This window comes from Camelus bactrianus, chromosome 21 (genome assembly GCF_048773025.1).
Source record: "Camelus bactrianus isolate YW-2024 breed Bactrian camel chromosome 21, ASM4877302v1, whole genome shotgun sequence".
NCBI lineage: Eukaryota > Metazoa > Chordata > Mammalia > Artiodactyla > Camelidae > Camelus > Camelus bactrianus.
The window spans coordinates 16,122,372-16,150,060 of record NC_133559.1 but is presented as its reverse complement, the minus strand read 5'-3'; the positions used below and the strand labels follow the sequence as shown (position 1 = coordinate 16,150,060).

General features: G+C 37.8%; 1 protein-coding gene across 1 annotated transcript; it reads right to left on the bottom strand.

The window, feature by feature from the left end:
• Positions 1-410: 410 nt before the first annotated feature.
• Positions 411-18,476, bottom strand: MAEL (maelstrom spermatogenic transposon silencer). Its single transcript, XM_010953804.3, has 12 exons — positions 18,275-18,476; positions 17,929-18,021; positions 16,566-16,665; positions 15,508-15,663; positions 14,280-14,321; positions 8,746-8,870; positions 7,890-7,944; positions 7,629-7,770; positions 5,568-5,630; positions 4,677-4,809; positions 1,615-1,690; positions 411-1,092 (listed from the first exon to the last, which is right to left on the bottom strand). The coding sequence occupies exons 1-12, from the start codon at positions 18,404-18,406 to the stop codon at positions 905-907; spliced, it is 1,305 nt and encodes a 434-aa protein (XP_010952106.2). The 5' UTR covers positions 18,407-18,476; the 3' UTR covers positions 411-904.
• Between the last annotated feature and the right edge of the window lie 9,213 nt (positions 18,477-27,689).

The following is a 27,689-nucleotide window of genomic DNA, read 5'->3' as shown; positions in this document are numbered from 1 at the left end:
AGAAGAATATGGGTATTAAGAAAACCAGAGTCTCATGACAGACACTACGTGATTCCCTACATTCCCTAGAGGGACCAGGGTTTTGGGTCAAACAGACCTAACTCAGAATACTGTCTCTACCACTGCCATGTGTGTGTGTGGTCTTGGCTGTGGTTCCAAGTAAAAAGGGTTACTACATCTTTCCCTACTCCAGGGCTATGTAACAGTCTAAGTGGAGAATATGAGCCAGTTTAAGTCAGGCATAAACAGGGCAAATACTTGACTCAATATATATCTGCTTGGTATAATGCAAAGAGCTCTGTGGTCAAGTGGACCTGGAATCTAGTCACTATCTAGCCATGTGATTTGGGGGAAATTACATAATCTCATTTTGACTTATCCTTCAAATGACTTTTGCCAAAGTCAGCATATTCAAAGACTTTAAGTAGCAAAACTTTATTTTTGTTAAAGCTAATTTTCTTCGATAGCTGCAATGAAAAAAGCTGCAGGTCTCAAGGGTACAGTTCCACATTTCATAATGGAAAGTAATACATTAGAACTATTTTAAAACCTTTCATAACAGATATTCAATACCTTTATTGTGGAGGAAAAGATTATCAAAATACAACATTCCCAAAAGCACAACTCTGAAAATGTCAGTTTAATTCTTATAGGACTCAAAACTTTAATTGCATTCCCATTATACAGTCAGGAAGTAGAATAAGCCCTCAAGAAAAAAAAAAGCAAAAATGGCAAGATCTTCTCCAACCACAATTATTTTTAATCTATGAAACAGAATTTCCTTACAAATTAAGTAGCTTTTATAATAGTGACATTTATCGTTGATGTGATCTGTTTAATATGACTGTAGTCAGAAGGGAAGTTGGGCCCGTTATTTTCCCAGAAATTGAAAAAAGTACCATCATTAAGATAAGGAAGAGAAAGATTTGTATCCATCTTTTTGGGACATGTGAGGTGAGAGAGAAGTCTCGCAGCTGGAGAGTTTGTGGATATTGCTGGAGGAATTGGAGATGCTCTCTAGTAAGCGGGTAATCCCTCTTCCCCGAACACTGCTGTTTCGGCCAGAAGCTTTCACCCCAGATGGGCAGTCACCTAGGATATTGAAAATAGGAGAAATGCGGCAATTTTACAGCTGTGTGATAAAGAGGTCCTTCAGCTGACTCACCCTGCTGCAGGCTTTCACTAAGCCACGATTAAACAGGTCATCAACAGGGGAGGTAATTCTTAGAGTAAAGGTGGAAAGGTTCAACACGAATTTTTTTTTGTTTTTAGTCCTGGAAACCTTAGCTGAGGTTCTTCAGGGACCACCTGAAATTTCACATTTTTAAAATTTTCCCATCAAAACTATAAAACTATTGCTGCCATAAAAGTAACAAGTTTTATTTTAAATGCCCTGAAGAGAAGTCTCAAGAGTAAGTTAAATTATATCAAGGTGATACAAAAATGTACATATCCAAGTTGTTTAAGGTGTTTATGCCAAGTGAGACTCCCAAGTCAACAAGATCCTTATGTTCCAAAGCCAATTTAGAGAATCTGTTTAAGTACCATACCCTGGGACTGTAAAAAGACCCTAAACTCTTTGAGGTGAATTCTTATTAAATATAAGATGCTTACCAGTGGGTGCGTTTGATCTTTGTTCCTGATCAGAAGAGCTGAAACGAGAGAATCCTGGGCTCTTAACCCTTAGCTTCTGTAAGTAACAGAAAATACCAGGGGAAAACACGTTTATTTCTTATTATTGGATCATCTACTTCAATTTCAGATCACTCTTAAAATGCAAACTAACACCCACTTTCCCAATGTCTGATCAACTTTTGAAGAGTATTGCTGTAAAGGAGAGCAGAGAGTAATCCCTGAGGGGGAATTACAGGGTCAAGAAAGGGTTATTTTTAAATATGACATTATAGCATGTTTGCTGACAAGAACAATTCAGAACAGAGAGAAACCCCGATGATGCAGGAGAAGAGGAGGGAATTATTGGAGCCACGCCCTCAGATAGGTAAGAGAATGGGACCTAATATATAAATAAAAGGACTGGTCTTAAATAGAAACACAGACAATTCATACGTTAAAGCAGGAGTAAAAGCAGAGTATACGGACGGTGCAACGGCAGCAATGTGTGGAAACCCTCCTCACTGCTTCTATTCTCTCAGACAGGGAGGGGGCAAGGGGGCAAGAGCATCGCTAGAATAAGGGTGAAGAAGAGGTGACGGAAGTCCGAAGTGAGAGAAGGTGGGAAATAACTGTCTAGGAGAGGGGGAGGTTCGTTAAACTAGAGAAATGGACACAGCCAGGCAATGCTGAGGCTCACTTGAAGTTGGTGGTGATGAATATCTAATACCAGTCAGTATGGGAGTTTCTTTTGAGCCCCAGTTAACTTCACATGTATAGGAATAGAGCAGGTGAAGAGTTAACTTTAATCAGTGTTAGCGTCTATCAACCAAGTATGATGAAGAATGAAGGGCCAATGGAATTGACAGACACAAGGCTGCAGCACCGTCCACGTGTGCATGGCACCCCTGGAGCTGTGCAATGCAGTGACCCTGTAAAGGAGCACAGAACAGTGGAGGCATACAATGAATTGAAGGTCCCAGTAGAGATCAAAGGACTGTTGGCACAGGGAGAGAGACAATGGTAGTTGGATGCTTGAAGTTGACATGAGGGAGGAGGTGCCGCTGGGGCGCAGTGGGAAAAAGGGAGGGGGTACTTAATGTATGGCAGGAGTCAAGGAGCTGAGAGGTCAGGCAGTTGGAAGGATTACCTGTGGGGAAACTGAAATCAAGAACTCTGATGGGAATACTGTTTGATCTCCTGGCTTGGTGTTGCTGTAAGAATGATGGCAACCAATTCAGGGGCCTACTGATGCCAAAAAGGGGTTATGAGGTCTTAATGCCTGAATGGCATGAGATTCAAAGACTAGGGATTTTAGGGAGAAGGTAGGAGGAAGTCTGGAGACAACAATATTAAACAACGACAAATACCTCAAAACTAGACCTATGATAAATGAGAAAAAAAAAAAAAAAGATGTCGCCATTTAAAAGGGCTAACAGGGAAGCAGCATCTTTAGCGGACGGCCACATTTCAATTAGAGCCAAGGGGGTAAAGAAACCTTCCAGAGAAAAGGCGGAAGAGATCTGAGATTCTGCTGGCAAGTGAAGTTGAGAAGACCCAGAGGAAAGTTTCTTAGGAGTTGGGGAGGGGTCAAAAGCAAAATCGACCAAACAAGATGAGTCTAGGAGACGACTGAGGATTAGGTATCCTGAGCTTCCACAGTGACTGATGCAACAATGAAAAGGGGGACAACGAGACTAATTCTGGTGGTCTCAACACAGATGGTGATGATGGGGCTAAGGTGGACTTTACCCACTGGGTACCACTGACATTTTAGACTAATACTTAGTCTGGGAAGCTGTCCTGCACACTGTCAGATGTTCAGCAGGATCCCTGGAATCTACCTACTGGATACCAGTAGGACTCCCTTCCCAGTTACGACAACCAAAAATGTCTCCAAATGTTGCTAAATGTCCCCTGAAGGACACAAAGCAGGCTGTGGTCAAGAACCACTGAGTTAAAGGTTAACAGAGTAGAGAGGAGAGGAAGAGTCTTGCCCAGAGACTAAATGGAACTTTTTTATTTCTTTAAATTACCATAGAGTAAGATGGACTTTTGGGGGATGCACACTTCTATGAGTTTTAACAAATGAAGAGATTCATGAAACCACCATTGTAATAGGGATACAGAGGCATGTTACTGCCTCAAAAACCTTCCTTGTGCGATCCTTGTACAGTCATGCCTGCCCCCAACCCCTCACCCTTGGGAACCACGGATCTGTTCATTAGTTTCACTTGTATTTTCAAGAATGCCATATAAATGGAATCATCCAGTATATAAACTTGAGACTGCTGCTTTAGCTAAGCGTAAGTAATACCTTTGAGATTGATCCTAATAGTTATTCGTACCAAACAACCATTCTGGGGTTCCCTTTTCATTAGTATAGTTTTATTAACTATTTTAAAGTAATAGCAACATTCATTTATTATGAATAATAAGACAGATTTAATAATAAGACAGAGTTCTTAGTACTTTCATAAACTGCTGTATTTAATCCTACAACACTAGTCCTTATTATTCCCATTATACAGATAAGGACAGAAAGTTCAAATAACTTGCACAGAGTCACACAGCAGAGCCTGCAGTGAAATTCACGAATTCTGACTCAAGAGCCCATATTCTTAACTGCTGTGCTCTCAGTAGTGTAGAGAGGCCTAAAAGTAAGGAAACAGCAAGGAGGGGAGAGAGGTGGTCGGGACACTAGCCAGCTTCTAATCAAATCCTGAATCAGGTCTTACACATTTTTGAAGTAGATATTTTAAATATTTGTATCATTAAGTTTTTGGAATAAATGTTTGGATGTGTTTTGCATAAACACTAATTGCCAGCTTTAATTTTCTTAAAACTCTGTCAAATATAGTGGGATATCAACATACTAGGAAGGAAAAGGATTTTATGCAAGCATCAACTGGATTAAGAACTGCTTGACATTCCACGAAGGATTAAAAAAAAAATGTCTAAGAGAAAAGAGAGCCAAACAAAGGCCTAATCTTTAGCTGCTGCTCACCAGGACCATACTGAGCAGGACGTAAGAGATGAGTAGCTCCTAAAAGTCAGCTTCTTACCTGGTAACGCCCTGCATCCAGTACAACCATTTTGGGTGTCACACTATTGCTGGCCTCATAATCTTGAAGTGGTACATGAGCCTCTGTGAGCTGGATCCCAAAGAGAGTGGCCAGGGAGTTACTGATGCAATACCTTTAAAAGGAAATTTAAAATGTTCATTATCAGAATCTCATTTAATTTATTCTAAAGCATTCACATCTAAAAATTTTCTAACATAAAGAGAAAGCATGTGAGAGATACTGTCCTAAATTAGGGGAAAAAAGAAATTTAAAGATTTGGAGAAGAAATGGGAATAGACAGTAGTAATTATCATAAAATTGGTCATTCCTGGTAAGCAGTACTCTGACTACCAAACAGAATTTCAGATTCATTATAAGGGAACAGGATGAGGGTAAAGATGGGCAGAATTTTCACACAGCTAAGGCAGGGAGAGGCAACACCAGAAATAGGGCTAAAGCTGTCAAAACACTTATTCACCCTCAAAAGCAACCATCCGTGGGAGCTTATCCCACAGATCTGAGGCTGCAGGTGCTTTCACTAAAAAATGAGAAGAAAAGGGTCTATATTGTTTGAGCACCTTCACAAGGAAGGGCTGTTCTTCATGAGAGGAGGGAATTTCACTTTCCTACAAGAATCCTAGAAGGAAAAAATTTCAACAAGTGCTTCTGAAGGCTCAGCCAACTGCTCAGGTGGCAACTATCCCTGATTAAGCAGTGAGATGGGCAGAATAATAAAAGTAATATGATAAAAAAAAACCCTTTGTTTTAAAAGAGAATTGTGGAAACAGAGGTGAACATTGATTCACCCCAATTGCCAAAGCAACAGCAAGCAAAGTGGCAAAGTATTCAATGCAAAACAGTATTAAGAAGAAACTCCTTTCTCCAACTTACGCGATTTTCTTGCAGACAGCTAAAGCACAGAAGAGAATGTCATTTTCTTCATGCCACTTGCACCTGCACAAAAAAAAAGACTTTAATCTCCTGATCTAACTGAAGTAGCATTGCTTATGGGTTTTATATGCCAGGTTTTTAGCTTACTTAAGTTGAATTATTTAAGAAAAACTGACACTATTGCTCAAAGATTAAGATTTATAATTTAACACACAAAAAAGTTTTTTTAAAACAAGTCTTTTTTTTTTTTTTAATATTGAAGTACAGTTACAATGTGTCAATTTCTGGTGTACAGCACAATGTCCCAGTCGTGCATATACATACATATATTCATGTTCAAATTCTTTTTCATTAAAGGTTATTATGAGATATTGAGTATAGTTCCCTGTGCTATACAGAAGAAAAAGTTAATGGAACAATTAAACTGCAATCTAAGAAAAATTTCCAGAAATAAGATCTGACACTGCATACTAAAAGAGCCCACCAAACACGTGGAAAAACTGCCCTGCAATAATATACTCAGAGAAATAGCCTAGTAAAACGATTAGACTTTAAAGATGAAAAAATATTCTTAAGGTCTCAAGGTAAAAGATCAAATAACTTAAAAGGTCAAGAGAATTAAATGTCCAAACTTCTAAAAAGCAACACAAAGCAATAACAACAGTGTAGTAGTCATTTTCTAGAAACTCAAGGAAATAAAATGTAAACCAACAGAAAAGTTTTCAACATGCAAGCACACAAGGACAACTGTTCCCAAGAGCCCTGGGTCAATCTACTAGATCAAGATTCAGCAAACTTTTTCTGTAAAGGCATCAGATAACACAGCAACCAGCTTACAACTACAGGCGATATAATGAGACAGACAGAAACAGCAGTAATGAGACTTTACACCACTCTCCATATAAGACAGGTCAAGTAGACAAAATGTAAGTGAAGAGATAAGGCAGTTTAGACATAAAACGGTAGATCTTATGGATACTTACCAAACTCTGCACCCTGATAATAAACAATATGTATTCTTCTCTTCTCACATTTCCACAAAACATTCACAAAAATTGATTATACATTAAATTAGCAAAAAACTATAGAGCACTATAACTTCATAAGGCAGAAATGTTATAAATAATACTTTGATCACAATGCAAAGATACTAGAATTTACTAACAGAAACCAGAAAGGCTTTCCATTCGGACATTTAAAAGCCTCATATTATCTCTTGGGTTAAAGAGAGTTGAAACTGTAAATTTTTTTTAAATGACAAAATATTAAGTCAACAACTTATGGGATGCACTGCAAGCCACGTTTAAGAGAAAATTCACTCTACTAAACACTTAAAAATAAAAAAAGATTTTTTTTTTTGCTATAAAAGACATTAGTGGAACAATAGCAAAATATGAATATGGCCTTTAGATTAGATAGTAGTATTGTATCAATGGCAATATCCTGTTTTGATAATGGTATTGTGGCTATATATATATTTATTTATTAAATACATACATTTATGTTCTTGTTCTTAGGAACCACACACTGACATTTAGGGGTAAAAAGGCATTGTGACAGCAACTTACTCTCAAGTGGTTGAGAAAAAAGTTTGTGTGTGTATAAAGAAAGATATAAAGAAAATGTATTAAAATATTAACAACTCGGAAATCTAAGAGAATAGTATCTGTAACTTTCTTGTACTAGTCTTACAACTTTTCTGTAAGCCTGAAATTATTTCAAAATAAAAAAAATTTCCAATTTATTTCACTTATATAGTTCTTGTAAGTACAAGAATTCTATGTAGTAAAACATCTATATAAATATAAAATAGTCTTTCATCAGTATAGAAATTCTAAGTGATAAAGCACTGTCAGTTTATTTGGTAGTTTGTTTTTTGTTTTTAGTGACAGACAAAGTAACAGTGTAACTTACAATCAATGAAATCTTATGTTCAAGAAAATACAATGATTCCAAAGTTTCACAGGAAAATACTGCCTAAAAAGGTAAAAACTAATCCTACCGTATTTTCTCAGTCCAGAAAAGAAGTCAACATCACTATCACCAAATCACTGTAAATACCTTGTGTTGCTGGAATAATCCCACATGGCCACATCGAGGAGGCTCCGAACCCAGGTCTTGGAAGGCTCCTTCAGAAACTTTTGCTGGTAGATCCCCACTACAAGATCCTCTACAGTGAGGAGTTCTAGCTCTTGCCTGACTTCTTCCATTGGTAAACAGAAACACACAATTAGTGAGTCCAGGTACACAGAATGTGTACATCAACATGAAAACAAATACAGACATTAAACTGCACCTGAGCAGTGACCCAGTATTACTTACCTGATGATTTCTCCATATGCTTCAAACACCAGTTGACTCTAGCTCTATCATCAGACTGGAAAAGGAAAAATAATTTACTTGTATTTTCTCCCATCCTGAGTTACTTTTAATTAATGCAGTCCTTTCAAACTGCGTTATTATGAAATATTGAATATAGGGGAGGGGAGGGCGGGCTAGGCGTTGGGTGGGAAGGGAGAGACTAAGGAGTTTGTGACAACTAAATGAGAACTGTGAAAAAGAGCAACATACACCAGAAAAGACCACTGCTGTTAATAACCAGTTATGTTCATGAAGCAATGTTAACATACTTTATGAACAGCAAGTGAGACTTACGGTAGGCAAATGAAGAAACATATGTTCAGAAAAAGATAAATACGGTAATTTTGTGTTCATGGTGACACTAATAAACAGTAAGGTTAAAACTCAATTTTATGACACCTAGCCTAGAATAATTTAGACAAAACAAAGAATAAAGATTATAAAAAGATGATCAAGGGACTGCTACAAAAACGAATTTGAATAAATAGCATTCTTCCCTTGAAGGACAGGTATACAGACTAGAAAACCATCCTTCAGGGTAAAAAAGATATTGAAGATATTTCAGAAAGAGGAACTAAAAACATGAGACCTGACAAAATTGAAACATATTCAGTTTTTGCAGTCTTCAAAATACCTCCAATACCAGAGAAATTTAGAAGGAAAGGCATTACCCCTAACTGCATTCAAAGAACTAAGAATGAACATGTTTTAACAGACACAGCTAATACACAGACAAAAGGTCTTTCTTTGGGTATCTTTCATAGATCTTTTGGTTTCTAAGTGGATGCCTTAAAAGAAATTCATACATTGAAATTACCTTGCAGTAGATGGGTGGCCAGTTCCCTGGGTTTGGATGAATAAATCTATAAAGGTTTTGTAACACAGTTGCCTGGTCATGCCCAGATTCAAAGTTTGAAATAGGAATCTTGTGACTAGAATCACCTGAAGGAAATAAACAGGAGGTAGGAGTTAAAAATGTGACCAAGACAAACATTATGAAGTAGTTACAGAAGTAGGGGTAGGAAGGGAGTAGTGGGTAACTCGTATCTAAGCACTTGTACCAAGCCTGGTATGGTTAGGTACTTGACATACTTTATCCCATAATCTGATGAGGTAGGTAATACACACATACGGGAGAAGAGACCACTGAGAGCCACAGAAGTCAGCAGCAAGTTAACAGCTGGCTAATAGTGGAGTCCGGACTCAAACCCAGGTCTGTTAGGTGATCGAGCCTATACTGTGTTTTCACTGTTCCTATGTGACCTTTCATGGATGGTTTATTAACAAGGCTGGAGACTTTAATAGTAATGACTGCTTTTTAAATGGTTGATGAGTATTTCCACTCCCAGTAAGAACTGGACCAAGCAATTCAGACTAACCTTCCCACAAAAATTTAAAATGCTTAAGGATATCAAGAGCACCTAGAGCAGCAAGGAATTACTAGATCAAGATGCAAGAAAATACAGAAACCCAGAGAGGTGCGCCCAGCTTTTGGGACAATTTTCCCCCTGGAGTCATTTGCTGGTTCCAGAAGAGGAAGTTTAATGGCTGAGAAGTGTGCCTCTGACAGATCTGGGCCCTGGTTTGTGAGACCCAAGGTGTCTTAAAAAAGCAAACATATATCCTCTCTGGAAGAAGAGAAAATTATAAGCCTCAAATTAACTTAAATCTTTTTTTTTTCAAATAATGTATATGAATAACCAGGTACACAAAGAAACAAGATTGAGAACCAAAACAAAGTTGATAGAGATCTAAAGGTATTCCAGATGCTGAAGTTATATAGGACACAGATTTTTAAATAGTAAATATATTTGATGAGATCAAATTACGAATTTCAGCATAAAATTGTAAACCATAAAAAAGAATATAGGAAGAGTTCAACTTCTGATAATGACAGACTGGGAAAAGCTGAACATATGAAACACCCACTTGAAAGCACTGCAGGGGTGAAATGACGGATTATGGGCCCAGATCTTAGAAAGGAAGAAATCCTAGAGAGTTGAATCTGGCATTTGGGTTTGTTGGTGATTTGAGCATTTACCAATTCTACAAGAGAAAATATAGAGGCCAAGAAACTGAGAAGTTTTCAGCAGACCTAGAGCTAGTAAGAATTTAAAGCATTACTTGTGTATATATAAAATTTATAAATTAAAAAATATCCAATTGTCTTCTGGCCTCCACTGTTTATGCTATGAAGTCAGGTGTAAATTTTACTGATGATTCTTTAGTGGTAATCTGTCCACCTTCCTCCTCTTTTTTTTTCTAACGTAAAGATCAACTAGCAATAGACTGACTCTCATAAATCTGAACTCAATTTTAAATTATCTCAATTTCTGAAATTGGATTAAAGCAACCCGAGATGGCTAGACACTCTAGCTTTCTGCCAGAAACAATCATATATCTTTGGAGAGGAATAACAAGTTTTCATACGTACTGTTCAGCACTCAAAAATAACCAGTCACATGAAGAGCTGAAAACTTGATTAAACATCAAGATAACCCACAGATTATAAAAATATATTCAAAAAGAAGATCCCTGTAATAGGGTTATCAGACATAAGGCTTTAAAATAATGAGGCTTATTATGTTCAATGAAATAAAATATACTGATAATTTCAACAGGATCATCATAAAAAAGAACCAAATGTAAACTCAAAAACTGAAAATACAATCCCCAATCCATTTTAGGATAGCAAAATTATCTTGATAACAAAATTAAGACTAGCCTGTCTTTAACATGAATGCACAAATCTTAAAGCAAAATATTTGTAAACCAAATTCAGCAATTTATTTCAGTTATACAATGACCAATCTGGATTTGTTTCTGGAATGTAAGGTTGGTTTAACACTATGAAAGACACAAATCCAAGATACAGAAAGAGAATTCATCAAAATGTGCAACTGATACCTCCAGGCAAACTAGGAACAGAAGGGGACTTTATTCTGACAAAGAGTATATACTAAAAATAAGACAAAGAAAAAACTACAGTAAACAGCATACTCACTGGTGAAACATTAGAAACTAGAGTACTTAGCCAGCACATTAGCACAAAACAAGTTTCAAATTTTTTAAATAAAAGACATAGGTTAGAAAAAAATCGTTTCACAGATGTGATTATATAAGGAATTTACTAAAAACTCAGACTTTATATCAAAGGTGGGATAAAACCAAAATACAAATGTAAACAGAAAATATAATTTTAAGAGATATCATTTACAATAGCAACAAAAATGATAAGCTGTAACTAATAAGATATTGAGATCATTAAGGAGAAATTTATAAGACTTCATTGTAAAGCATTACAGATTTAAAAAATAAAAGAGTAGCCCCGTGTTCACGTACAGAATATCATGAAGCTGTCAGTTCTCTCCAAAATGACCTAAAGACTTGAAGATGATTCAAAATCCTGAGACTTGAATCCAGGGATTCCAAATCCTGAGGTTCTAAATCTCCACAAGGCTTTTTGTGTGAAACATGATAAAATGATTCTCAATTGTATGTGGAATAGCAAAGGGCCAAGAATAGCCATAATATTCCAAAAGAACAAAGTCAAGCAAATATTATAAAAATATTGTGTTTAACAATATGATACGGGCACCAAAAAACAAGCCGACCAATAGAACAGAAGATATCAAAAAGACTCATGCACCAACAGAAATGAGGTATGATACAGGTGGCACTATATATTGGGGAACAAACTGATCATTCATAAGTGATGCTGAGACAACTGACTGTCCACAAGGGAAAAAAAAATCAAACTATATCTCTACCTTACATCATGCACAAGTCAATTCCAGGTGGAATAAGAACCTGGATATGAAAAAACTTTAGAAGAAAATATGTCTTCATGGCCTTCAGGTAGAATGGAATTCTTAAGTAAGACAAAAAACCCCATAAACCATGAAAGAAGATTCATTTACTAAACTAAAAACCTTTATTCATTAAGAATAGCGAGTAAAAGACGCAAGGCAGACTGAAAATAGGTATCTATACACAATTAATCAATAAAAACATATATATATAATAAACTTCCATAAACCAATAAAGATGACAAACAATCCAATAGAGAAATGGGGAAAAGACACTGATCAGTTAAAAAAAAACAGGTGAAGAAATATACACGTTAAGTTATATAAAAGTTCAAACAAGGAAAAGTAAATATACTATTTAAATACGTATTTATAGTAAATTTATTCGTAAAACAAAGGAAGACACAATTCAGAATAGTGGTTCTCTTAAGAGGGGCGATACAATGAGGGAGCAATCAGAGCCCTTCAATGATAACGGCAGTGTGCTATTTCTTCAGCTGACTGGCAGGTGCACTGCTGTTTATTAACATTCTTTATACCTTTATATCTTAAGTGAATGTTATACTCTTTATTGTGTCTGAAGCTTCATTCAAAAAGCTGATAGACTTTTTGTACAGGAAGCTGAAAGCAGTTTTCAAGGCTCCGCTTGTTTGAAAGCAGAACTTCTCTCTCAAAATCATTAACTAGTAAAATGGATAAAAGCAGAGCCTCCTCTGGAGAAGTGGGGGAGAATGAGAAGGGCCCAAACCTCCTACCCGCAACACACTCATCAAGAACCCGAAGTCCCCTTCAGAGGAACAAATTGGGGGGGAGCAAGGAATCAATGGGGTCCGTATCAAAATCTCTTCCAACCTTTTGAAATTCTTCGATTCTAATGTGCTAAACCATAATGCCCATGAAGCATTCACTTGATTTCACTTACACATACATCATAAAAGGCCAGAATAGCACAGAAGCATTTGAAAGATCTACACGCACATTTCTTAGCTACTAATCAAATTGTACCCACATGTAAATTTGCTTCAGTGTGTGACGGTATGGAGCACGGTCTTTTCCTAAGCATCAGCTTGATTACACTAGCCGAGCCATTTTCAGTTATTATGTCAACATAGCTGTCACTTTAATACAGTCATTTATCTTATTTAACTGGCACATTTCCCAGGGGTATCAAATTGGCAATTTAAGACATGCTTAAACTGGTGAGCTCCAAGGACCATAAGTTTCCTGAATGAAAAACATTGTGCTCAGTTTTAATTAGTTTGAAAAATAACTCAAGAAAACATTCCTAGAGTCCTTAATAGGTTTGTTTTTAAGAACCACACTTTCTGTTAATCAGTTAATTTGAAAAGATTGTAAAAAAATAAGCCTTTAAAAAATAAGGGATTTAAAAAAATTTAATCAGAACCCAAACAAGAAACAGTAAGGGGACATTCTCACAAATGAGTGTCTGGGACAGAAGGATTCCAGTGTACTCAGGAGATGAACAAATCAGAAACAGAGCTTAAGTGAAAATGTGAAATTAGTTCAACAGCTAAGTTTCTGTTTTTGGTTTTTTACTACCACCTATTTAGTCAAATAACCTCAAACAATGTACCACTTGGGGAGATCAACTAGGTTCACACCTGAAAGTTACAACAAAATTTTTCTTCTATAATTTTTTCACTCAAAGCTACATAAAGGGACCTAATGAAAAGAACAAAACAAAAAACTACCTTAAAGTCCTTGCTCCAAAGCCTACTGCCCTGATCTCAAGACAAAAAAAGGACTAGTACATATTTTTCACTGAGACTGGAAAAAACTCAAAGGACATGACCAAAAATGAGTGTAAAATATTCTCATTTATTAAAAAACAGTATTATAAATATTACAAACAGCTGCTTGTTATGGCAGATTTGAAAAACCTATTTCTACTTTCAAACACTTCTACTTTTTTTTTAAGAAAAAAAGACAATTAAAATTAAAAAAGCAAACATATTATCATGATTTCCACTTTAATCGAACAAGAAACTGGATGAAATCTAGGTTCCAGAAGAGTTCAAGAGCCTAAGTATAAACGGTCACAACCTTTGGCTGCAAGATACTTAAAATAGAAACGTGTTTTCCTCGTCTGAGAAGTTAATTCATAGCTATTTTGTCTGTTTAACACTACCCTATTAGTTTTGAAGGAAGGAAGCATCAAGTTTTCCCCCCTTACTTTTGAATGGACATTCCTGTGAATGGCCCTAAATCTAGACACTCTGATAACTCTTAAAAGACCTAAGTACCTGGCCAGTAAAAGCCACTGATCTTCAGGCCAAAGGATACAAACAGAAAATAAAAACACAATCCTCATAAAGGGAAAAGGGATATTATCCTATCAGTCTATCTAATTTTACAGTTTTTCAGGATCACATACACTGTCTACCACTTCTATAAAGATTCTCCAACAATACTTAAAGTTATTCTTCCCCAATCAATGTTTTATGTGTCTGTTTAAAGCAGTGTCTTAACCAGGTACGCACACATTCAGTGCCTATATTCTACCCCATTCCTTTATACTTACTTGCAGCCTGACAATGAAATCGAAATCCTCGTGGAATTTCACCTGTAATACAAAATATTTTGAGAGAAGCAGAAATCTTTCTGGTTGTGCTACAGTAATATTCCATAGGCTGACCAAATCATAACATAGGTAACTGTTACTGCTATGCAAAATTATAGAAGATTAACCGTCATAGAGGATTTTTTTTTAAACTTTGATAATATGATGACTATCAAAAAGCTTGCCAAACTGTCTAAGCTACTTTAAAAAGTTATTCCTCACAGAGCAAGAAATACCAGGTGAAGAAAATCTGGGCTAAAGGAGTCTTAGCCAGGGGTCCATGAACAGGCCATGAGGCCCTTGATAGAGCAAAGTATTTATGTATTTCTCAGAGGAGAAAAGTCTCCAAATTCTACCTTTTTAATGTTTTACATACATACAGAAAAAAGTATCTATTTGATGTGTCCTAAGTAGCAACTCTCATAAGTGTAAGTCGGAAAATTTGTTTTTCTGTTACCTCAAAACAAGGAAAAGTGCTGGGCTGTCCTAGTGAATTTTAAAGTGACTGGTAAACCTAAAGATTAAATTCTTCTTTCCCCAACCACTTCTCCTTTAGTCTTCTCCCTGTATATTCCTCCCACTTACCTTTAAAGGTATATGCTCCCTTAACTACTATCTATCCACTTGGGAACTGAACCGAATCCTATGTCTTCATTCCTAATTGCTTTCAGTGGGGTGGAGCGGTAGGAAGAAGAAACAGTGAGAACATCCCAGAGCTATTACACACCAGGCTATTTCCAGACGTTCTCATGCATTCCTTAGAACAGCCCTCCAATAGGCATTATCTCCATTTTACAGAGGAATGAATAGGTTTTCAGGATAAATACTTTGCTCAAGGTTATGAAGCAATAATAGCAAGTTAAAAACTAGTGACTGTCGAGGTAAAGAAAGAACAGAGGTATAAAAAGCTTTTAGAAAATTCCAAGATGTAAGGCTGCTGATAAGCAAGTAGCAAGCTACACATTCTTCAGGCATTCTGTCCACCCAACTCTAATGTTTACTTGAGGTTAAAAGCCTAAACCAAAAACTGTGTCAACACTTAATAATTTTTCATCCAATTATTATGAAGTCGTTACATTTTAAGAACTCAGCTGCACAACAGCTTTTAAGAAAAATACTATCATCAAATAAGGTTAAGATAAAAAAACAACTTTTAAAGCTCTAGCATCTACTCTAACTGGCTACTTACCAGGATTTATAAAACTGTGGAAATCTGCCATAATGCCTTCTTGGAGAGAATATTTAACACAGCCGATTTCACAAGGGAGGAAGCGCTGTTCACAATGAGGAGGTAGCTCACCATGGCTAAAAATGTTCAAAAAATAAAAAATGCCTCCAAGGAGAGCTAAAAAAAAAAAATAGACAACATGAACAGATGAGCATCTCAAATTTACCCCTCTGACAAAAGCAAAAAATTTTAGAACCTTTTTTCCTGTGTTCCTATATTCCTAAATAAGCTGGAAAAAAGAAACAAATCAGCTGTACCAGATAAATGGATAGATTTTTTATAATTACACTTATCAAGGATTAAAGTAGTAACCACTCTTTGCATGAAGTGACAACATTATTCAAACGTACAGCCAGCTCTACATAAGCCCTGAATCTCAATAATGACTGAAGAAAAGCTGTGACCCATATTCAGGAAATATAAGGATTTGGAAAGTAAAATCAAGTAGAATCAGTGTAGAAAAACTCTATGATATAAACTATGGACAATTTAGTTCACTCTCCTTTTTACCAATATACACAAGACCACTTACATATTCTCTAAAGGAAGAAAGAAATAGAAGAATGTAAGAAGGATCTTCTTTACTAGGATTGGCCACATTTAAGAATTTATTCATCTTCAGCCAAGCCAGAACACGATTAATGAAAAACAGCCAGAAGGAATAGCAAGGACTCTTATTAGCTACGTTTTTTTCTAGGCTAGCTCAATTTATCTCTACCTTTATAACAAATGTATGTTAAGTGTCTAGCTATAAACACTTAAATCCAAAAAGTATGTTTAATAACACATGAAATGATAGAAACCAAGAGATCAGATTTTTGTAAAGAAATTCTCCAGTGTTACTTCAACAAATGTATGTTACCTTATCTTTTACAACTTTATCGCCATCATGTTCAACCACCTGCAGTCAATTAATTTGAAATGCAGGATCAAAATGAATAGAATGCATGTTTACTGATCAATTTACCATAGTACTTTAGGTACCCAAGTTTATCTAAGCAGAATATTTTACACTCTACCTTGATCACTTTTTAGAGACAAGCTTGACATATCTGGCGGTGAAACATTCGGCTTTGGTACAAGCATGCCTGGTTTCCTCAGTGGGGTGGAAACAGGTTTCTAAAGAGAAAGGTAATGATTGACCACGTACTTAAACTCTTGTTGGGCACTTTATAAGCATTAAATTCAGCAAAAATAACTGCAAAACAGCCCATAGATTACTTTGGTAACCTCTTCAGGCCAAAACAACCTAAGAAGTATATAAATACATAATTGTCAATGACACCAATACCCAAAGGCAGACAATAGTAAAATCTATAAATATTTTGAATCAAAAGGCTTAGTGGTAAATAACCAGTCCAATGATTGCTGAAAGTCATTTGCCCACTACTAATAACCTAAAACTAATCCTATGGAGTCACACAATATGTGCCTGTCCAGCGGCCAAAAGAACATCATTTGCCAAAGCACTCTAGTATTGTTTGTTTTTCACTTAAAGTAAAAACCAGACTGTGCTGACTCCAAGTCTCAGTAAGGTGTATATACAACATGGCTTTCATTTAAGGGGAAATTGTAAATTCCTTAAAAGAAACTGTAGTGAGAAGAACAAAATTAAGCTCACAAGTATAAGTACAAATTCAACTATTAGAGCTTTCACTCAAACATAAATCCACACAAAAAAAAAAATCTCTCACACGTAAAATAAAGCACTCCTGAATTTCAATCCAATGTTACCAGTTTAAAATAAGAATAGAATTGTACTATGTAATAATGGAAAGAACATGGGGCCGGAGTGGGGGGTCCTTCACAATTACCTGCTTTTTCTTGATACCTAGCAACAACACATTTGACTTAATAGTTTTAACATTCTGCTATACAAAAAGTTTCCCACTTTATTCAACTCTTACCTATAAGGCACACATTCACCAACATCCACAAATCTTATTTCAATGTTTTAAACACAGTAACTGGCCTGATTCCAGGTGTCATTTAAAAAGAGAATGGGACAAATTACTTTTAAACATCTGAAAAAAGGTTCTTAAATCATAAAAGGGTTGAAAGAAACCCTCAGAGGTCATCCAGTACAAACCCTAAATACCAACACTCCCACTGCTGATCACGGTTTATTGGCTGCAGGTTTCCTAATGGGATTTTTCCCTGGCCTTCACCACCAAATGGTACCAATGCGTACCCTAGCTCTGGAGCCTGGTGGTTTTTTAGCAGGCATTCTGACAGCAAGGGGGGAAGAAAAGGAAAACTCTTCTTTGCACTCACCCAAATCACCCAGTCGTCTACCCTTGACATTCACCCATTCACTCATCCAGCATTTACTGAACATGCCTCTGTGCCAAGCAGGTGGCTGCTCTTCTCTGGCTACTTTACCTGCTTCTCTGAAGGCCAAGAGTCCTTCCCCTGGGCAGCCCTCCACTCTCGAGCCATTTCTGCGTATTTCTCCTTTTCCTCCTCCCTCAGAAGCTTGGGGAGATATTAGGGGGAGACAAGAAGAGAAGCAGCAGTGAGGACCTAGTGCCCTGGGCCCGCGGGTAGATGCCTGATCCTTACACCGAGGTGGTTCTGGAGTCGGTTTGCCCTGGGCCGGGAACGGAGGGCTCCCTCTCCCTCCAGCAGGGGCCCAGGGGTCACTGGCCTCCTCGAGGACTCTCGCCCTCCCGCCTCGGCCTCCCACATGCCCAACTGCCCGCCCAGGTTCACCCGCCTCCAGCCTTACCGCCCAGTCAGCGGAGCAATAAGGGATGGCATCAGCGACACGAGCCACGGGCAGGCCTCTCCGCCGTAGTTCGGGGATCCTCTCCTGCACGAAGAAATAGTAGGCATTGCGGGTGGCCCTGCGGTTCGGCATGGCGAGCGCGGCCAGGCCTCGACGCGGCCCTGAAACAGAACCAGCCGCCGGCGCCCTCGCCGGGCTCCCGCCCTTAGTAACCGAGGCGGCGGCCTGCGCGCGCAGGTCTGCAGTTCTCAGCCAATCACGGTGCGGTGCGCAGCCGCACTGGCCTCGCAGGGAGAAAAACAGCCTGAGACAGGAAGATGCCCCCGCGTGCGGCTGTGGGGGTGGGGTGGAGGGGGAGCGAGGTCACAGATGTGAAGCATTCTGATTGGCTGGGATGAGTCGTTGGCGGGTGTTGTCACGTGGAAGGCTTGGAGCAATTTTTGTACATTGTTGCGTAATATGCATCAAAGTAGGTAGAGAGGAAGAGGACTAGCAAGTGCTTACGGTTCTCCCATGTTTTGTAACTGTAAGGGGCCAACTCTGTGCTGACCGTTGTGAAGGGTATTGGGTGGGAGGGCAGAGTAAGAAACACGACAAACAAGATCTTTTTCTTCAAGAAGTTTACATTCTAATGGGGAGGGTAAAATGACAAAAACAGGTGAATCAACCAATATGACTTGGTTTGGTTTTCCCCCGTTCTTAAATAACATTTATTATCGTTTCAAAATATTTTTTTAAATGCAATTTTTTAATAAGTGTAAGGAAGGAAACACATACAGTAAGAGGCTGAGATTTAAAATAATGTTCTTGAATAAAGTTTTATAGATTTCCTCATAAAGATCTGGTTCTTTTTTTCTTAGTTTTATTCATAGAATATATTTGGAGCTATTGTGAAAACCTTTTTCCCATTATATTTTTTTATTAGTTACTGCCGATGTGCAGGGAAGGCATTGATTTAGGGTTAATTTTGTGTATTTAGTCACCCTGCTGAACTCTCAAATTGGTTCAAATAGTGCCAGTTGATTCTCTTGGATTTTCCAATTATAAGTGCTTCCGAGAGAAATTCCCATCTGTGTTCAGTTTAGTAAGTATGTGTATACATGTTGTTTGTATACATTTTAAAATTAAGAACAGGAGCTGAAATTTAATTATATGCTCTAGGTGCATCTTTTCAGATGACCATATAGTTTTATCCTTTAATTGATTAATATATTAAATGATATTGCTAGATTTTTCTAATGTTGATGCATCCTACCATTTTTACTATTAATAACCTCTTTTTGATCATGAGGCATTGCTTATTTTTTAAAGCATACTTAATACGGGGTTTCTGCTTCCTTGATTGAAGTGATATTGAATTACAAATTTTGGGGCGGGTTATCCTTACAAAATATTGGTATTGGCATTGTGATAGCCTCATAAAATGAGCTGCCATCTTTTTCTCTGTTTGCTTTGAACAACTGATGAAATTATCTATTCTTTGACAGTTTGGTAGAAACTTACTAGTAAAAAAACTCTTTGATCCCAGTTTATCTTTGGAGGGTCAGGTTGATCTTTGATTACCATCTGAATATTTTGTATGGTTATTAGTCTTTTCAAGTTTCTTAGCTTTCCTTTAGCCAATTTTGGTAATTCATACCTTTTTAGAAAATGGTTTCATTTAAGTTTTCAAATATATTGGTATAAAATGTTAGCAAGGATGTGGCACAACTAGAACTTTCATACATTACTGGTAAGACAGTTGCATGGCAGTTTCTTATAAAGTTAAATATATGTTTACCATAGGACCCAGAACTTCCACTCATTTAGTAGAAATGAAAATATATATCCACACGTAGACTTGTGTATGAATTTTCATAGCTCTATTTATAAGAGCCCTAAACTGGACAACCCAAATATTCACTGAGATAAATTGATTTAAAAAATTATGGTATATCCATAGTAGACTACTACTCAGGAATGAAATGCATTGAACTGTTGATATTCAACATGGATGAATTTCAAGATAATTTTGTTGAATTAAAAAAAGTCATACATAAAAGGGTGGGTACGGTATGATTCAATTTATACAAAACTCAAGAAAAGACAAAACTATCATTACAGAAATCAGATCAGCAGTTACCTGGGGGCAAGAGGTAGTGGGGAGAGGACTGACTGAGAACTGACAAGAGAACCTTCTGGTTGGTAGAACTATTTTATATCTTGAGTGTGGTGGTGGTGGTTAGAGGTGGCGTATGGTTGTCAAAACTCCTCTATTAATACACTTAAAAGGTGTGCATTTTATGGTGGGTAACTATACTTCAATAAAGTTGATTTTAAAAACAAAAATTTATTGGCCTAAAATTATGATATTTGCTTATAATTATTGCTGAAATAATTATAATATTTGCTTATAAATCATAATTTTAAATATATATTCTAATACCCTTACTTTTCATTCCTAATGTTATTTATTCCTTCCATCTTTTTCACTCTTAATACTTTCCTTCTTAATACTTAATCTTTTCCCCTACTTAATATGTAATACTCCCTCTTTATACATCCCTCTTAAAAAGTTTATTTTATTGATCTTTAAAAAAACAAGTTTTAATTGAAGTATAGTCAGTTACAATATGTCAATTTCTGGTGGGCAGCATAATGTCCCAGTCATGTGTATGTGTGTGTATATATATATATTCAATTTCATATTCCTTTTCATTAAAGTTTATTACAAAGTTTGGGTTTTATTGATGAACTTTACAGTTTTCCTTTTCCTTTCCATTTCTGCTTGAAGTTTATGGACTCTCTCTTTCTACTTATTTCAGGCTATTTTGTGGTTCTTTTTCTCATTTCTTGAATAAACAGCTTCATTCAAGTATTTTAAATTTCTATTTACTATCTTTCTAGGAAAATAAGATATTTTTCAATTTTCTGCTTTAGTTGGATTGATCAGCATTTTTTCTCTACTTTTTCTTCCACTGGTTTCAAGTTATGCATTCTACTTAGCTTCATTCAGTGGCTACTCATATTTTTAACATACTTGTTTTAAAACATATTTTTATAACAACTCATACAGTTAATAGGTATCTATAGCCACTCTTCCCAAATAGACAAGAAGCTTAGAAAAGTATTATTTCTTCTCACTTAGTATCCCAACCTACCCCTCCACTACCCCACTTCCATCTCCCATGCTGATACCAATCTGGGATTTTAGTTCCAGATTGCTTTTCTGTACCAATGTTGAGATAGTAAGGACAGACAGTAAATTAAACACAGATTTCTAAAGCATACAACCTGATGAGGTTTAACATATGTGTACAGCTGTGAAACCATCACTGCTATCAAGATAATGAACGTAAACCATCCCCAAAAGGTTCTTCACCACCCTCTTAGGCTGCTTGGAGTTGTCTCACAGTTCACTGATGCTCTGTTCATTTTTTCCTTCAGCCTTTGTCCTCTGTGTTTCATTTTGCAGTTTCTATTGCCATTTCTTCATGTTTACTAATCTTTTCTTCTGAAATGTCTAATTTGCTACTAATCCCATCCAGTGGTGTGTGTGTGTATCAGATCATTTAGTTTTCATCTCTAGAATTTGATTTAAGTCTTTTTTATATCATCCATATTTCTACTTAACATGATCTGCTTGTCCTTTACCTTCTTTGACATAGAATGTAGTTATAATGTGGAATATAGTTAAATAACTACTCAATGTCGTTGTCTACTCATTCCATCACCTGTGTCATTTCTGGGTCTGTTTCTACTGGCTGATTTTTCTCCTTGTTACGGGTTGTATTTTGTCCAGCTTCTTTGTAAGCCTGGTAACACTTGATTGGATGCAAGCTGTAAATTTTACCCTGTTGAATGCTGCATATTTTTGTATTCTTATAAATAGTTTTGTGTTTTCTGTTATGTTATTTGGAAACAATCTGAGTCTAGTTTTTTCTCCTTTTGAGGTTTGCTTTTATGTTTTGTTATTTAGAATCAGAGCAACCTTTAGGACTGATTTTCTCCACTGGTATAACATCCTTCTGAGTACTCTGCCTGACAACCCATGAATTTGGAGGTTTTTCCACTTTGGCTAACGGAAACACAGACTATTTCTAGCCTTGTGTGAATTTCAAGGATTGTTCCTTCTAATCCTTTCAGGTTGTTCTTTCCCTGGCACTGTGTAGTTTCCTCCCACACATGCAGTGAGCAGTATTCAGCAGGAGCTCTAAGGGAGATCCTCAGCAGATTTTCAGAGCTCTTCCTTTGGGCTGCTCTCTCTTTTCTGGTTCTTCACCCTATTTGTTTCTGTTCTTTCAGGGATTACTCACCTCTGCTCCCTGATATCCACTGTCTGAAAACATTGATTCATATATTTTGGCCAGTTTTTTAGTTAATTCAGGCTGTTGGATAAATTCATCTCCTATTACTCCATCTTGGCTGAGATTACTTTATCTTGTGTTAAAAACTTAAAATAATATTTGCATTTAACTACTCAATGTTTATGTAGGTGATCAGAGGCAAACATCTCTGAGGAGGTGCCACTTAAAATGAGAAAGGATGCAAAGGTATGGAGCTAGTCATGTGAAGAGTTGAAAGAAGAGCATTCCAGACAAAGGAACAGCACATGATGAGGCCTCAACACAATAAAGAGCTTGGTGAATCCTCAGAACAGAGGGAAGACTGGTTGGTGTTGCTGAAGTATATGCAGTCAGGTGGAGAATGGTGCATGCTGAGGATGCAGTGATCTGCAGGGATCTGGGCATGGCAGTGTCAGGGATCAAGTATTACTCTAAGGATGTGGGTGATCATGTAAGGGTTTTTGAAAAGTGTCATTATATGGTTTACAATTTAAGATCACTTTTTTCACCAACTTTTTTGCATTCTTTTTTATTGAAGTATCGTCAGTTTACAATGTTGTGTTGATTTGTTGTGCACAGCATAATGTTTCAGTCATACAAATACATACATATATTCATTTTCATATTCTTTTTCATTATAGGTTACTACAAGATGTTGAATATAGTTCCCTGTGCTATACAGTATAAACTTGTTTATCTGTTTTATGTATACTAGTTAGTATCTGCAAATTTCAAACTCCCAATTTATCCCTTCCTACTCCCATTACCCCCAGTAACCATAAGTTTGTTCTGTATGTCTGTGAGTCTGTTTCTATTTTGTGAATATGTTTATTTGTGTCTTTTTTTAGATTCCACATATAAGCAATATCATATGGTATTTTTCTTTCTCTTTTTGGCTTACTTCAGTTAGAATGACAATCTCCAGTTCCATCCATGTTGCTGCAAATGGTATTATTTTATTCTTTTTCATGGCTGAGTAGTATTCCATTGTATGTATATATCACATTTTCTTTAGCCAATCATCTGTCGATGGACATTTGGATTGTTTCCATGTCTTGACTATTGTAAATAGTGCTGCTGTGAACATTGGGGTACGTGTGTCTTTTCAAATTATATTTTTCTCTGGATATATGCCCAAGAGTGGGATTGCCGGATCATATGGTAAATCCTACATAAACAGAACAATGTTTCCAACTTTCCAACCACATTAATCTTCCTATTCAGAAATTCTAGACGGTGGCAAGTTTTGATTGGGGTGTGCATGGCAGAGGGCAGGGGAGGGGTCAAGACTTCAGTCATGGACATGTTCATTTTGAAATGCCTATTATACATTCAAGGGGAGATGTCAAGCAGGCAATTGGCTATCTAAGTCTGGAGTTCTGGGCTAGAGCTAGAACTTGGAAGTAAGCCACATAGAGCTGGTATTTAAATTTATGGAATTGGATGAGATTGCCTAGGGTGAGAGTGAAGAGGAAAAAAAGGATCCAAGATGGAGTCCTGAAGAACACCAGAATTTAGAAGTCAGTTAGAAAAAGAAAACTGAGTAAAGGTAAGCAAGAAGGAATGTCCAGAGAAGCAGGGAGAAAACCAGGGAAATTAAGAGAAGAGTTTCCAAGAGGAAGTGCTTCATTCATTCAATAAATATTAAGAGGCTACTGGGCGGGGTGGGGGGGATAGCTCAGTGGTAGAGTGCATGCAAAGCATGGGTTCAATCCCCAGTACCTCCACTAAAAAAAGGGATGATGGTGATGATGATAATAATAATAATAATAATGGGTCTATTCAATGCTGGGCTCTATTTTAGGCACAATAATAAGATTAAAACAAAGCTTATAATGAGGAAGGCAGGCAATAAAGAAATAAACAACTATGTATATAATAAGATGTCTGAACATTTCATTGGACAGTAAGTCCAATGAAGAAAAATAATTCAGGATAAGAGAATGGGGACTGATGGAAGGTGTAGTTTTAGGGTGGTCAGAAATGGCCCTATTTGAGGAAAGGAAGTTTAAGCAAACAGTTTAAGGAAGTGAGGAAGCAAACCATGAAGGTGTCGGGCAAAGAGCATCCCAGGCGAAGGGAACAGCAAGTGCAAAGATTCCAATGTTGGTATCTGTCAGGGATATTTGAGGAACAGCAAAGAAAGTCTGTAGCTGTGAATTGAGCAAGGGGGAGAGCAGAGAGGATACTGGAGAGGGAGCTTGGGCCAAATCACATAGGGCTTACAAGGCCACTGTAAGGATTTTGGATTTCAATCTAAATGGGTGAGAAGCCACTGGAAATTTGGGTGGCTTCTACTTTTTTTTTTTTTTTTTTAATATTAAGTATGAGGTGTGATTTTCAGCAGAGTGTTATGAAACCACCCAAGGAGACACAGCATTTTAATGTTGTGAAAATGTTTTTTCTCATGCTATTTTTCTCCTGATGCTACCTTAAGTTAAGCCCCTGACAGTATAGTTAGAATGCATCCTCCAACCTGTGCTAATAGTGATAATTGCTAACATTCATTGAAAGCTACTGTGTCAGACTTTGTGCTAAACACAGCATAAGGGTTATCTCTCTTCTTCATAACAACCCTTATGACATAGACTCTATGATCCTCCCCATTTTGCAGAATGGGAAACTGAGGCTCAGAGCAGTAAAATGACTTCCTCAGGGTGCACATTCCCCATGAGTGGCTCTGGCCTCTGAGATCCCTGCTTCTTTACACTAGTAGTCCAAGCTGTTCATTAGAGATGCTCAAGGATGTTTACTACCCAGTGCTCTGCAGAAAGAAAAGGGAATTCCCAAGTTCCCCACCCTCTCTAGATAGTGCCTGAATGCACACCACGTTCTTGAGTAACTCAACCTGAAGTCCAGTTGAGTCCTCCTGCTTGCTCAGACTATCCCCATGCAAACTTTGTTAGGTCACGTGGATTCTACTTCTTGTGTCTCCCTGTAATGTCCCTCTCACATCTGTCTGCTTCAAATTCCTGCTACCCCATAGCTCAGTCTTGGTGCATGTCCCTTCTTGGGTTCTTGTAACGAGTTCCCCCATGGAAGAGGCCTCTGCCTGTTGTCTCTCTTTCCACCAATACATCCTACACCCTGTGACCACCATAACTTGGCGGAAATACACATGTGATCTTGTTCTTCTGCTTAGACACCCTATGGGTGCTCCACTGCCGGCAGCATTAAGCCCAGACCTGGTAGCCTGGCTCCCCTTGGTCTGACCTCAGCCTACCTTCCCAGCCTCCTTGCTGACTCATACTCCTGGCAGCAGGCCCCGCTCTCACCTTGGCCCGCTGCTTGTGCATCTGCACTGCCTCCTGCTCCACTTCTGCTGTTAGAAATTCTGCCCAGATCGTGTTTAAGACTTAGCTCAGGGGTCACCTTTTCATGAAGACATCTCTCTCCAGCACTCCCGATGGGTAACTGACCCCTCCCCCTTTGTTCTCCCACCATCCCTGGTGCATGTCCTAATATAGGCCCTGTCACCCTATCAGATTTAAAGGCTATATCTGTCTCTCCCTCACCCCAACACACACACACACACACACACACACACGCACACGGCTACAACTCAACTGTAAACTGACAGAAGAGGCTGTGACTCATTCATCTTTGAAATCCTACTCACCCTGAACTTCTAAACAGCAGAGTGTCTAAAATATAGTAGGTGCTCAATGAATGCATGTGGAATAAATGAATGAATTCAGGGAAGAAGATGAGGAAAAGGGAAGAAGGCCCTGAAACGGTTTGTAATTAATTAGACAAAAAATACAGATTGATCTCTGTGCATAGGGCCCCCACTCAGAACTGGAGTAGGGGTACAGAATTAGCAATTCTATGAGAAAGCCTCGCCCCACGACTCCAACACGAAGGTCAAAGCTGCTGTGCTTTAACACAAGCTTTCAAGGGCCCACAAATGACCCTTCTGTTGTTTGAGCGGCTTCCTTTCACGATGCTCAGTGTTTTGGCTCTGTTGTTCCAGCTCCCTTACCTGCCAGTTTTCTGGGGGTGAGGTCTTTGGGTGACATACTTATTCTGGCTAACTTCCCTTCTTTGGGCTTCATCTTTGACCTGTGCCAGTGGAAAAGGCCTCTAGGACAATGCTTCTGGCTTAATCACCAAGACCTAGCACGCAAAGCCTTGATAAAATACAGCAAGACAGACTTCCTTCTTCCTTCCCACTTTGGGCTACAAGATGCTGCCTGACCACTAGAATTTGCTCTGCTGCTCATCTAGGGGGCTGTTGATGCTGTTCTGGTTTCCAAGGGATGCTAACACTGAAACAGAACAGAAACAAAAGCAAAAACTGGAGACACAGCAGCCTTACTTCATCTTTGGCTCTGTAACTCACAAAGAAATTATAGGTTTAACTGTCAGTCAGTAAGGGCTCCCAGGGCTTTAACTGCTCATAATTAACTTGATTAACAGCTCACAATTGAGACAGGATGAGAGCAGGTGTACATTTGGGGGCTTTGTAACTGCTAAAGATACAGGCTTGACAAAACACCTGTCACCCCTTCTTGCTGACTCTTTCCTTCCTCCAGGGATGTCCCAGAGATTAAGTTGTGGCCCAGCTGTATCTTTTGTCCAGCAACTGTTTCTACACTGTAGAAACACTAGAGCATACAGAAATCTGAAGAAGAAAATAACAACCGAACGACCATCCTACCCAAATTAACCAGTTACTCTTTTGTTTTTTCCATTGTCTCCTATTTAAATGCATTTTCCATATTTGAGACCATGCTCTACATATAATTTGATGTCCTGCTCCTTTTTTCTGCACCTCATCCTTGGATGGACCTGTGGGGAAAGCGTTGTTGGAGCCCTAACTCAGGTGGAGGCTGCCCACTGTTGGCAGGAGCCTGGCTTCGGAATGCGACCAGCAGACATCACCTAATCCTGCACCCCGCACCACCGCAGCTTGATTTGAAGCCTGAGACAGCAGGCTCTTGAGTTAAATCTGCTTCAAGTACGTTGAATTTTCAGCACATTCTCCCGATCTTTTACTTATTATATACTTACCATGGTTCTTGGCAGTATAGCTTAAAAAAATGTTTTTTGGCATCACGCACTTTATATTTGCATTTCCTTTCTTTAAA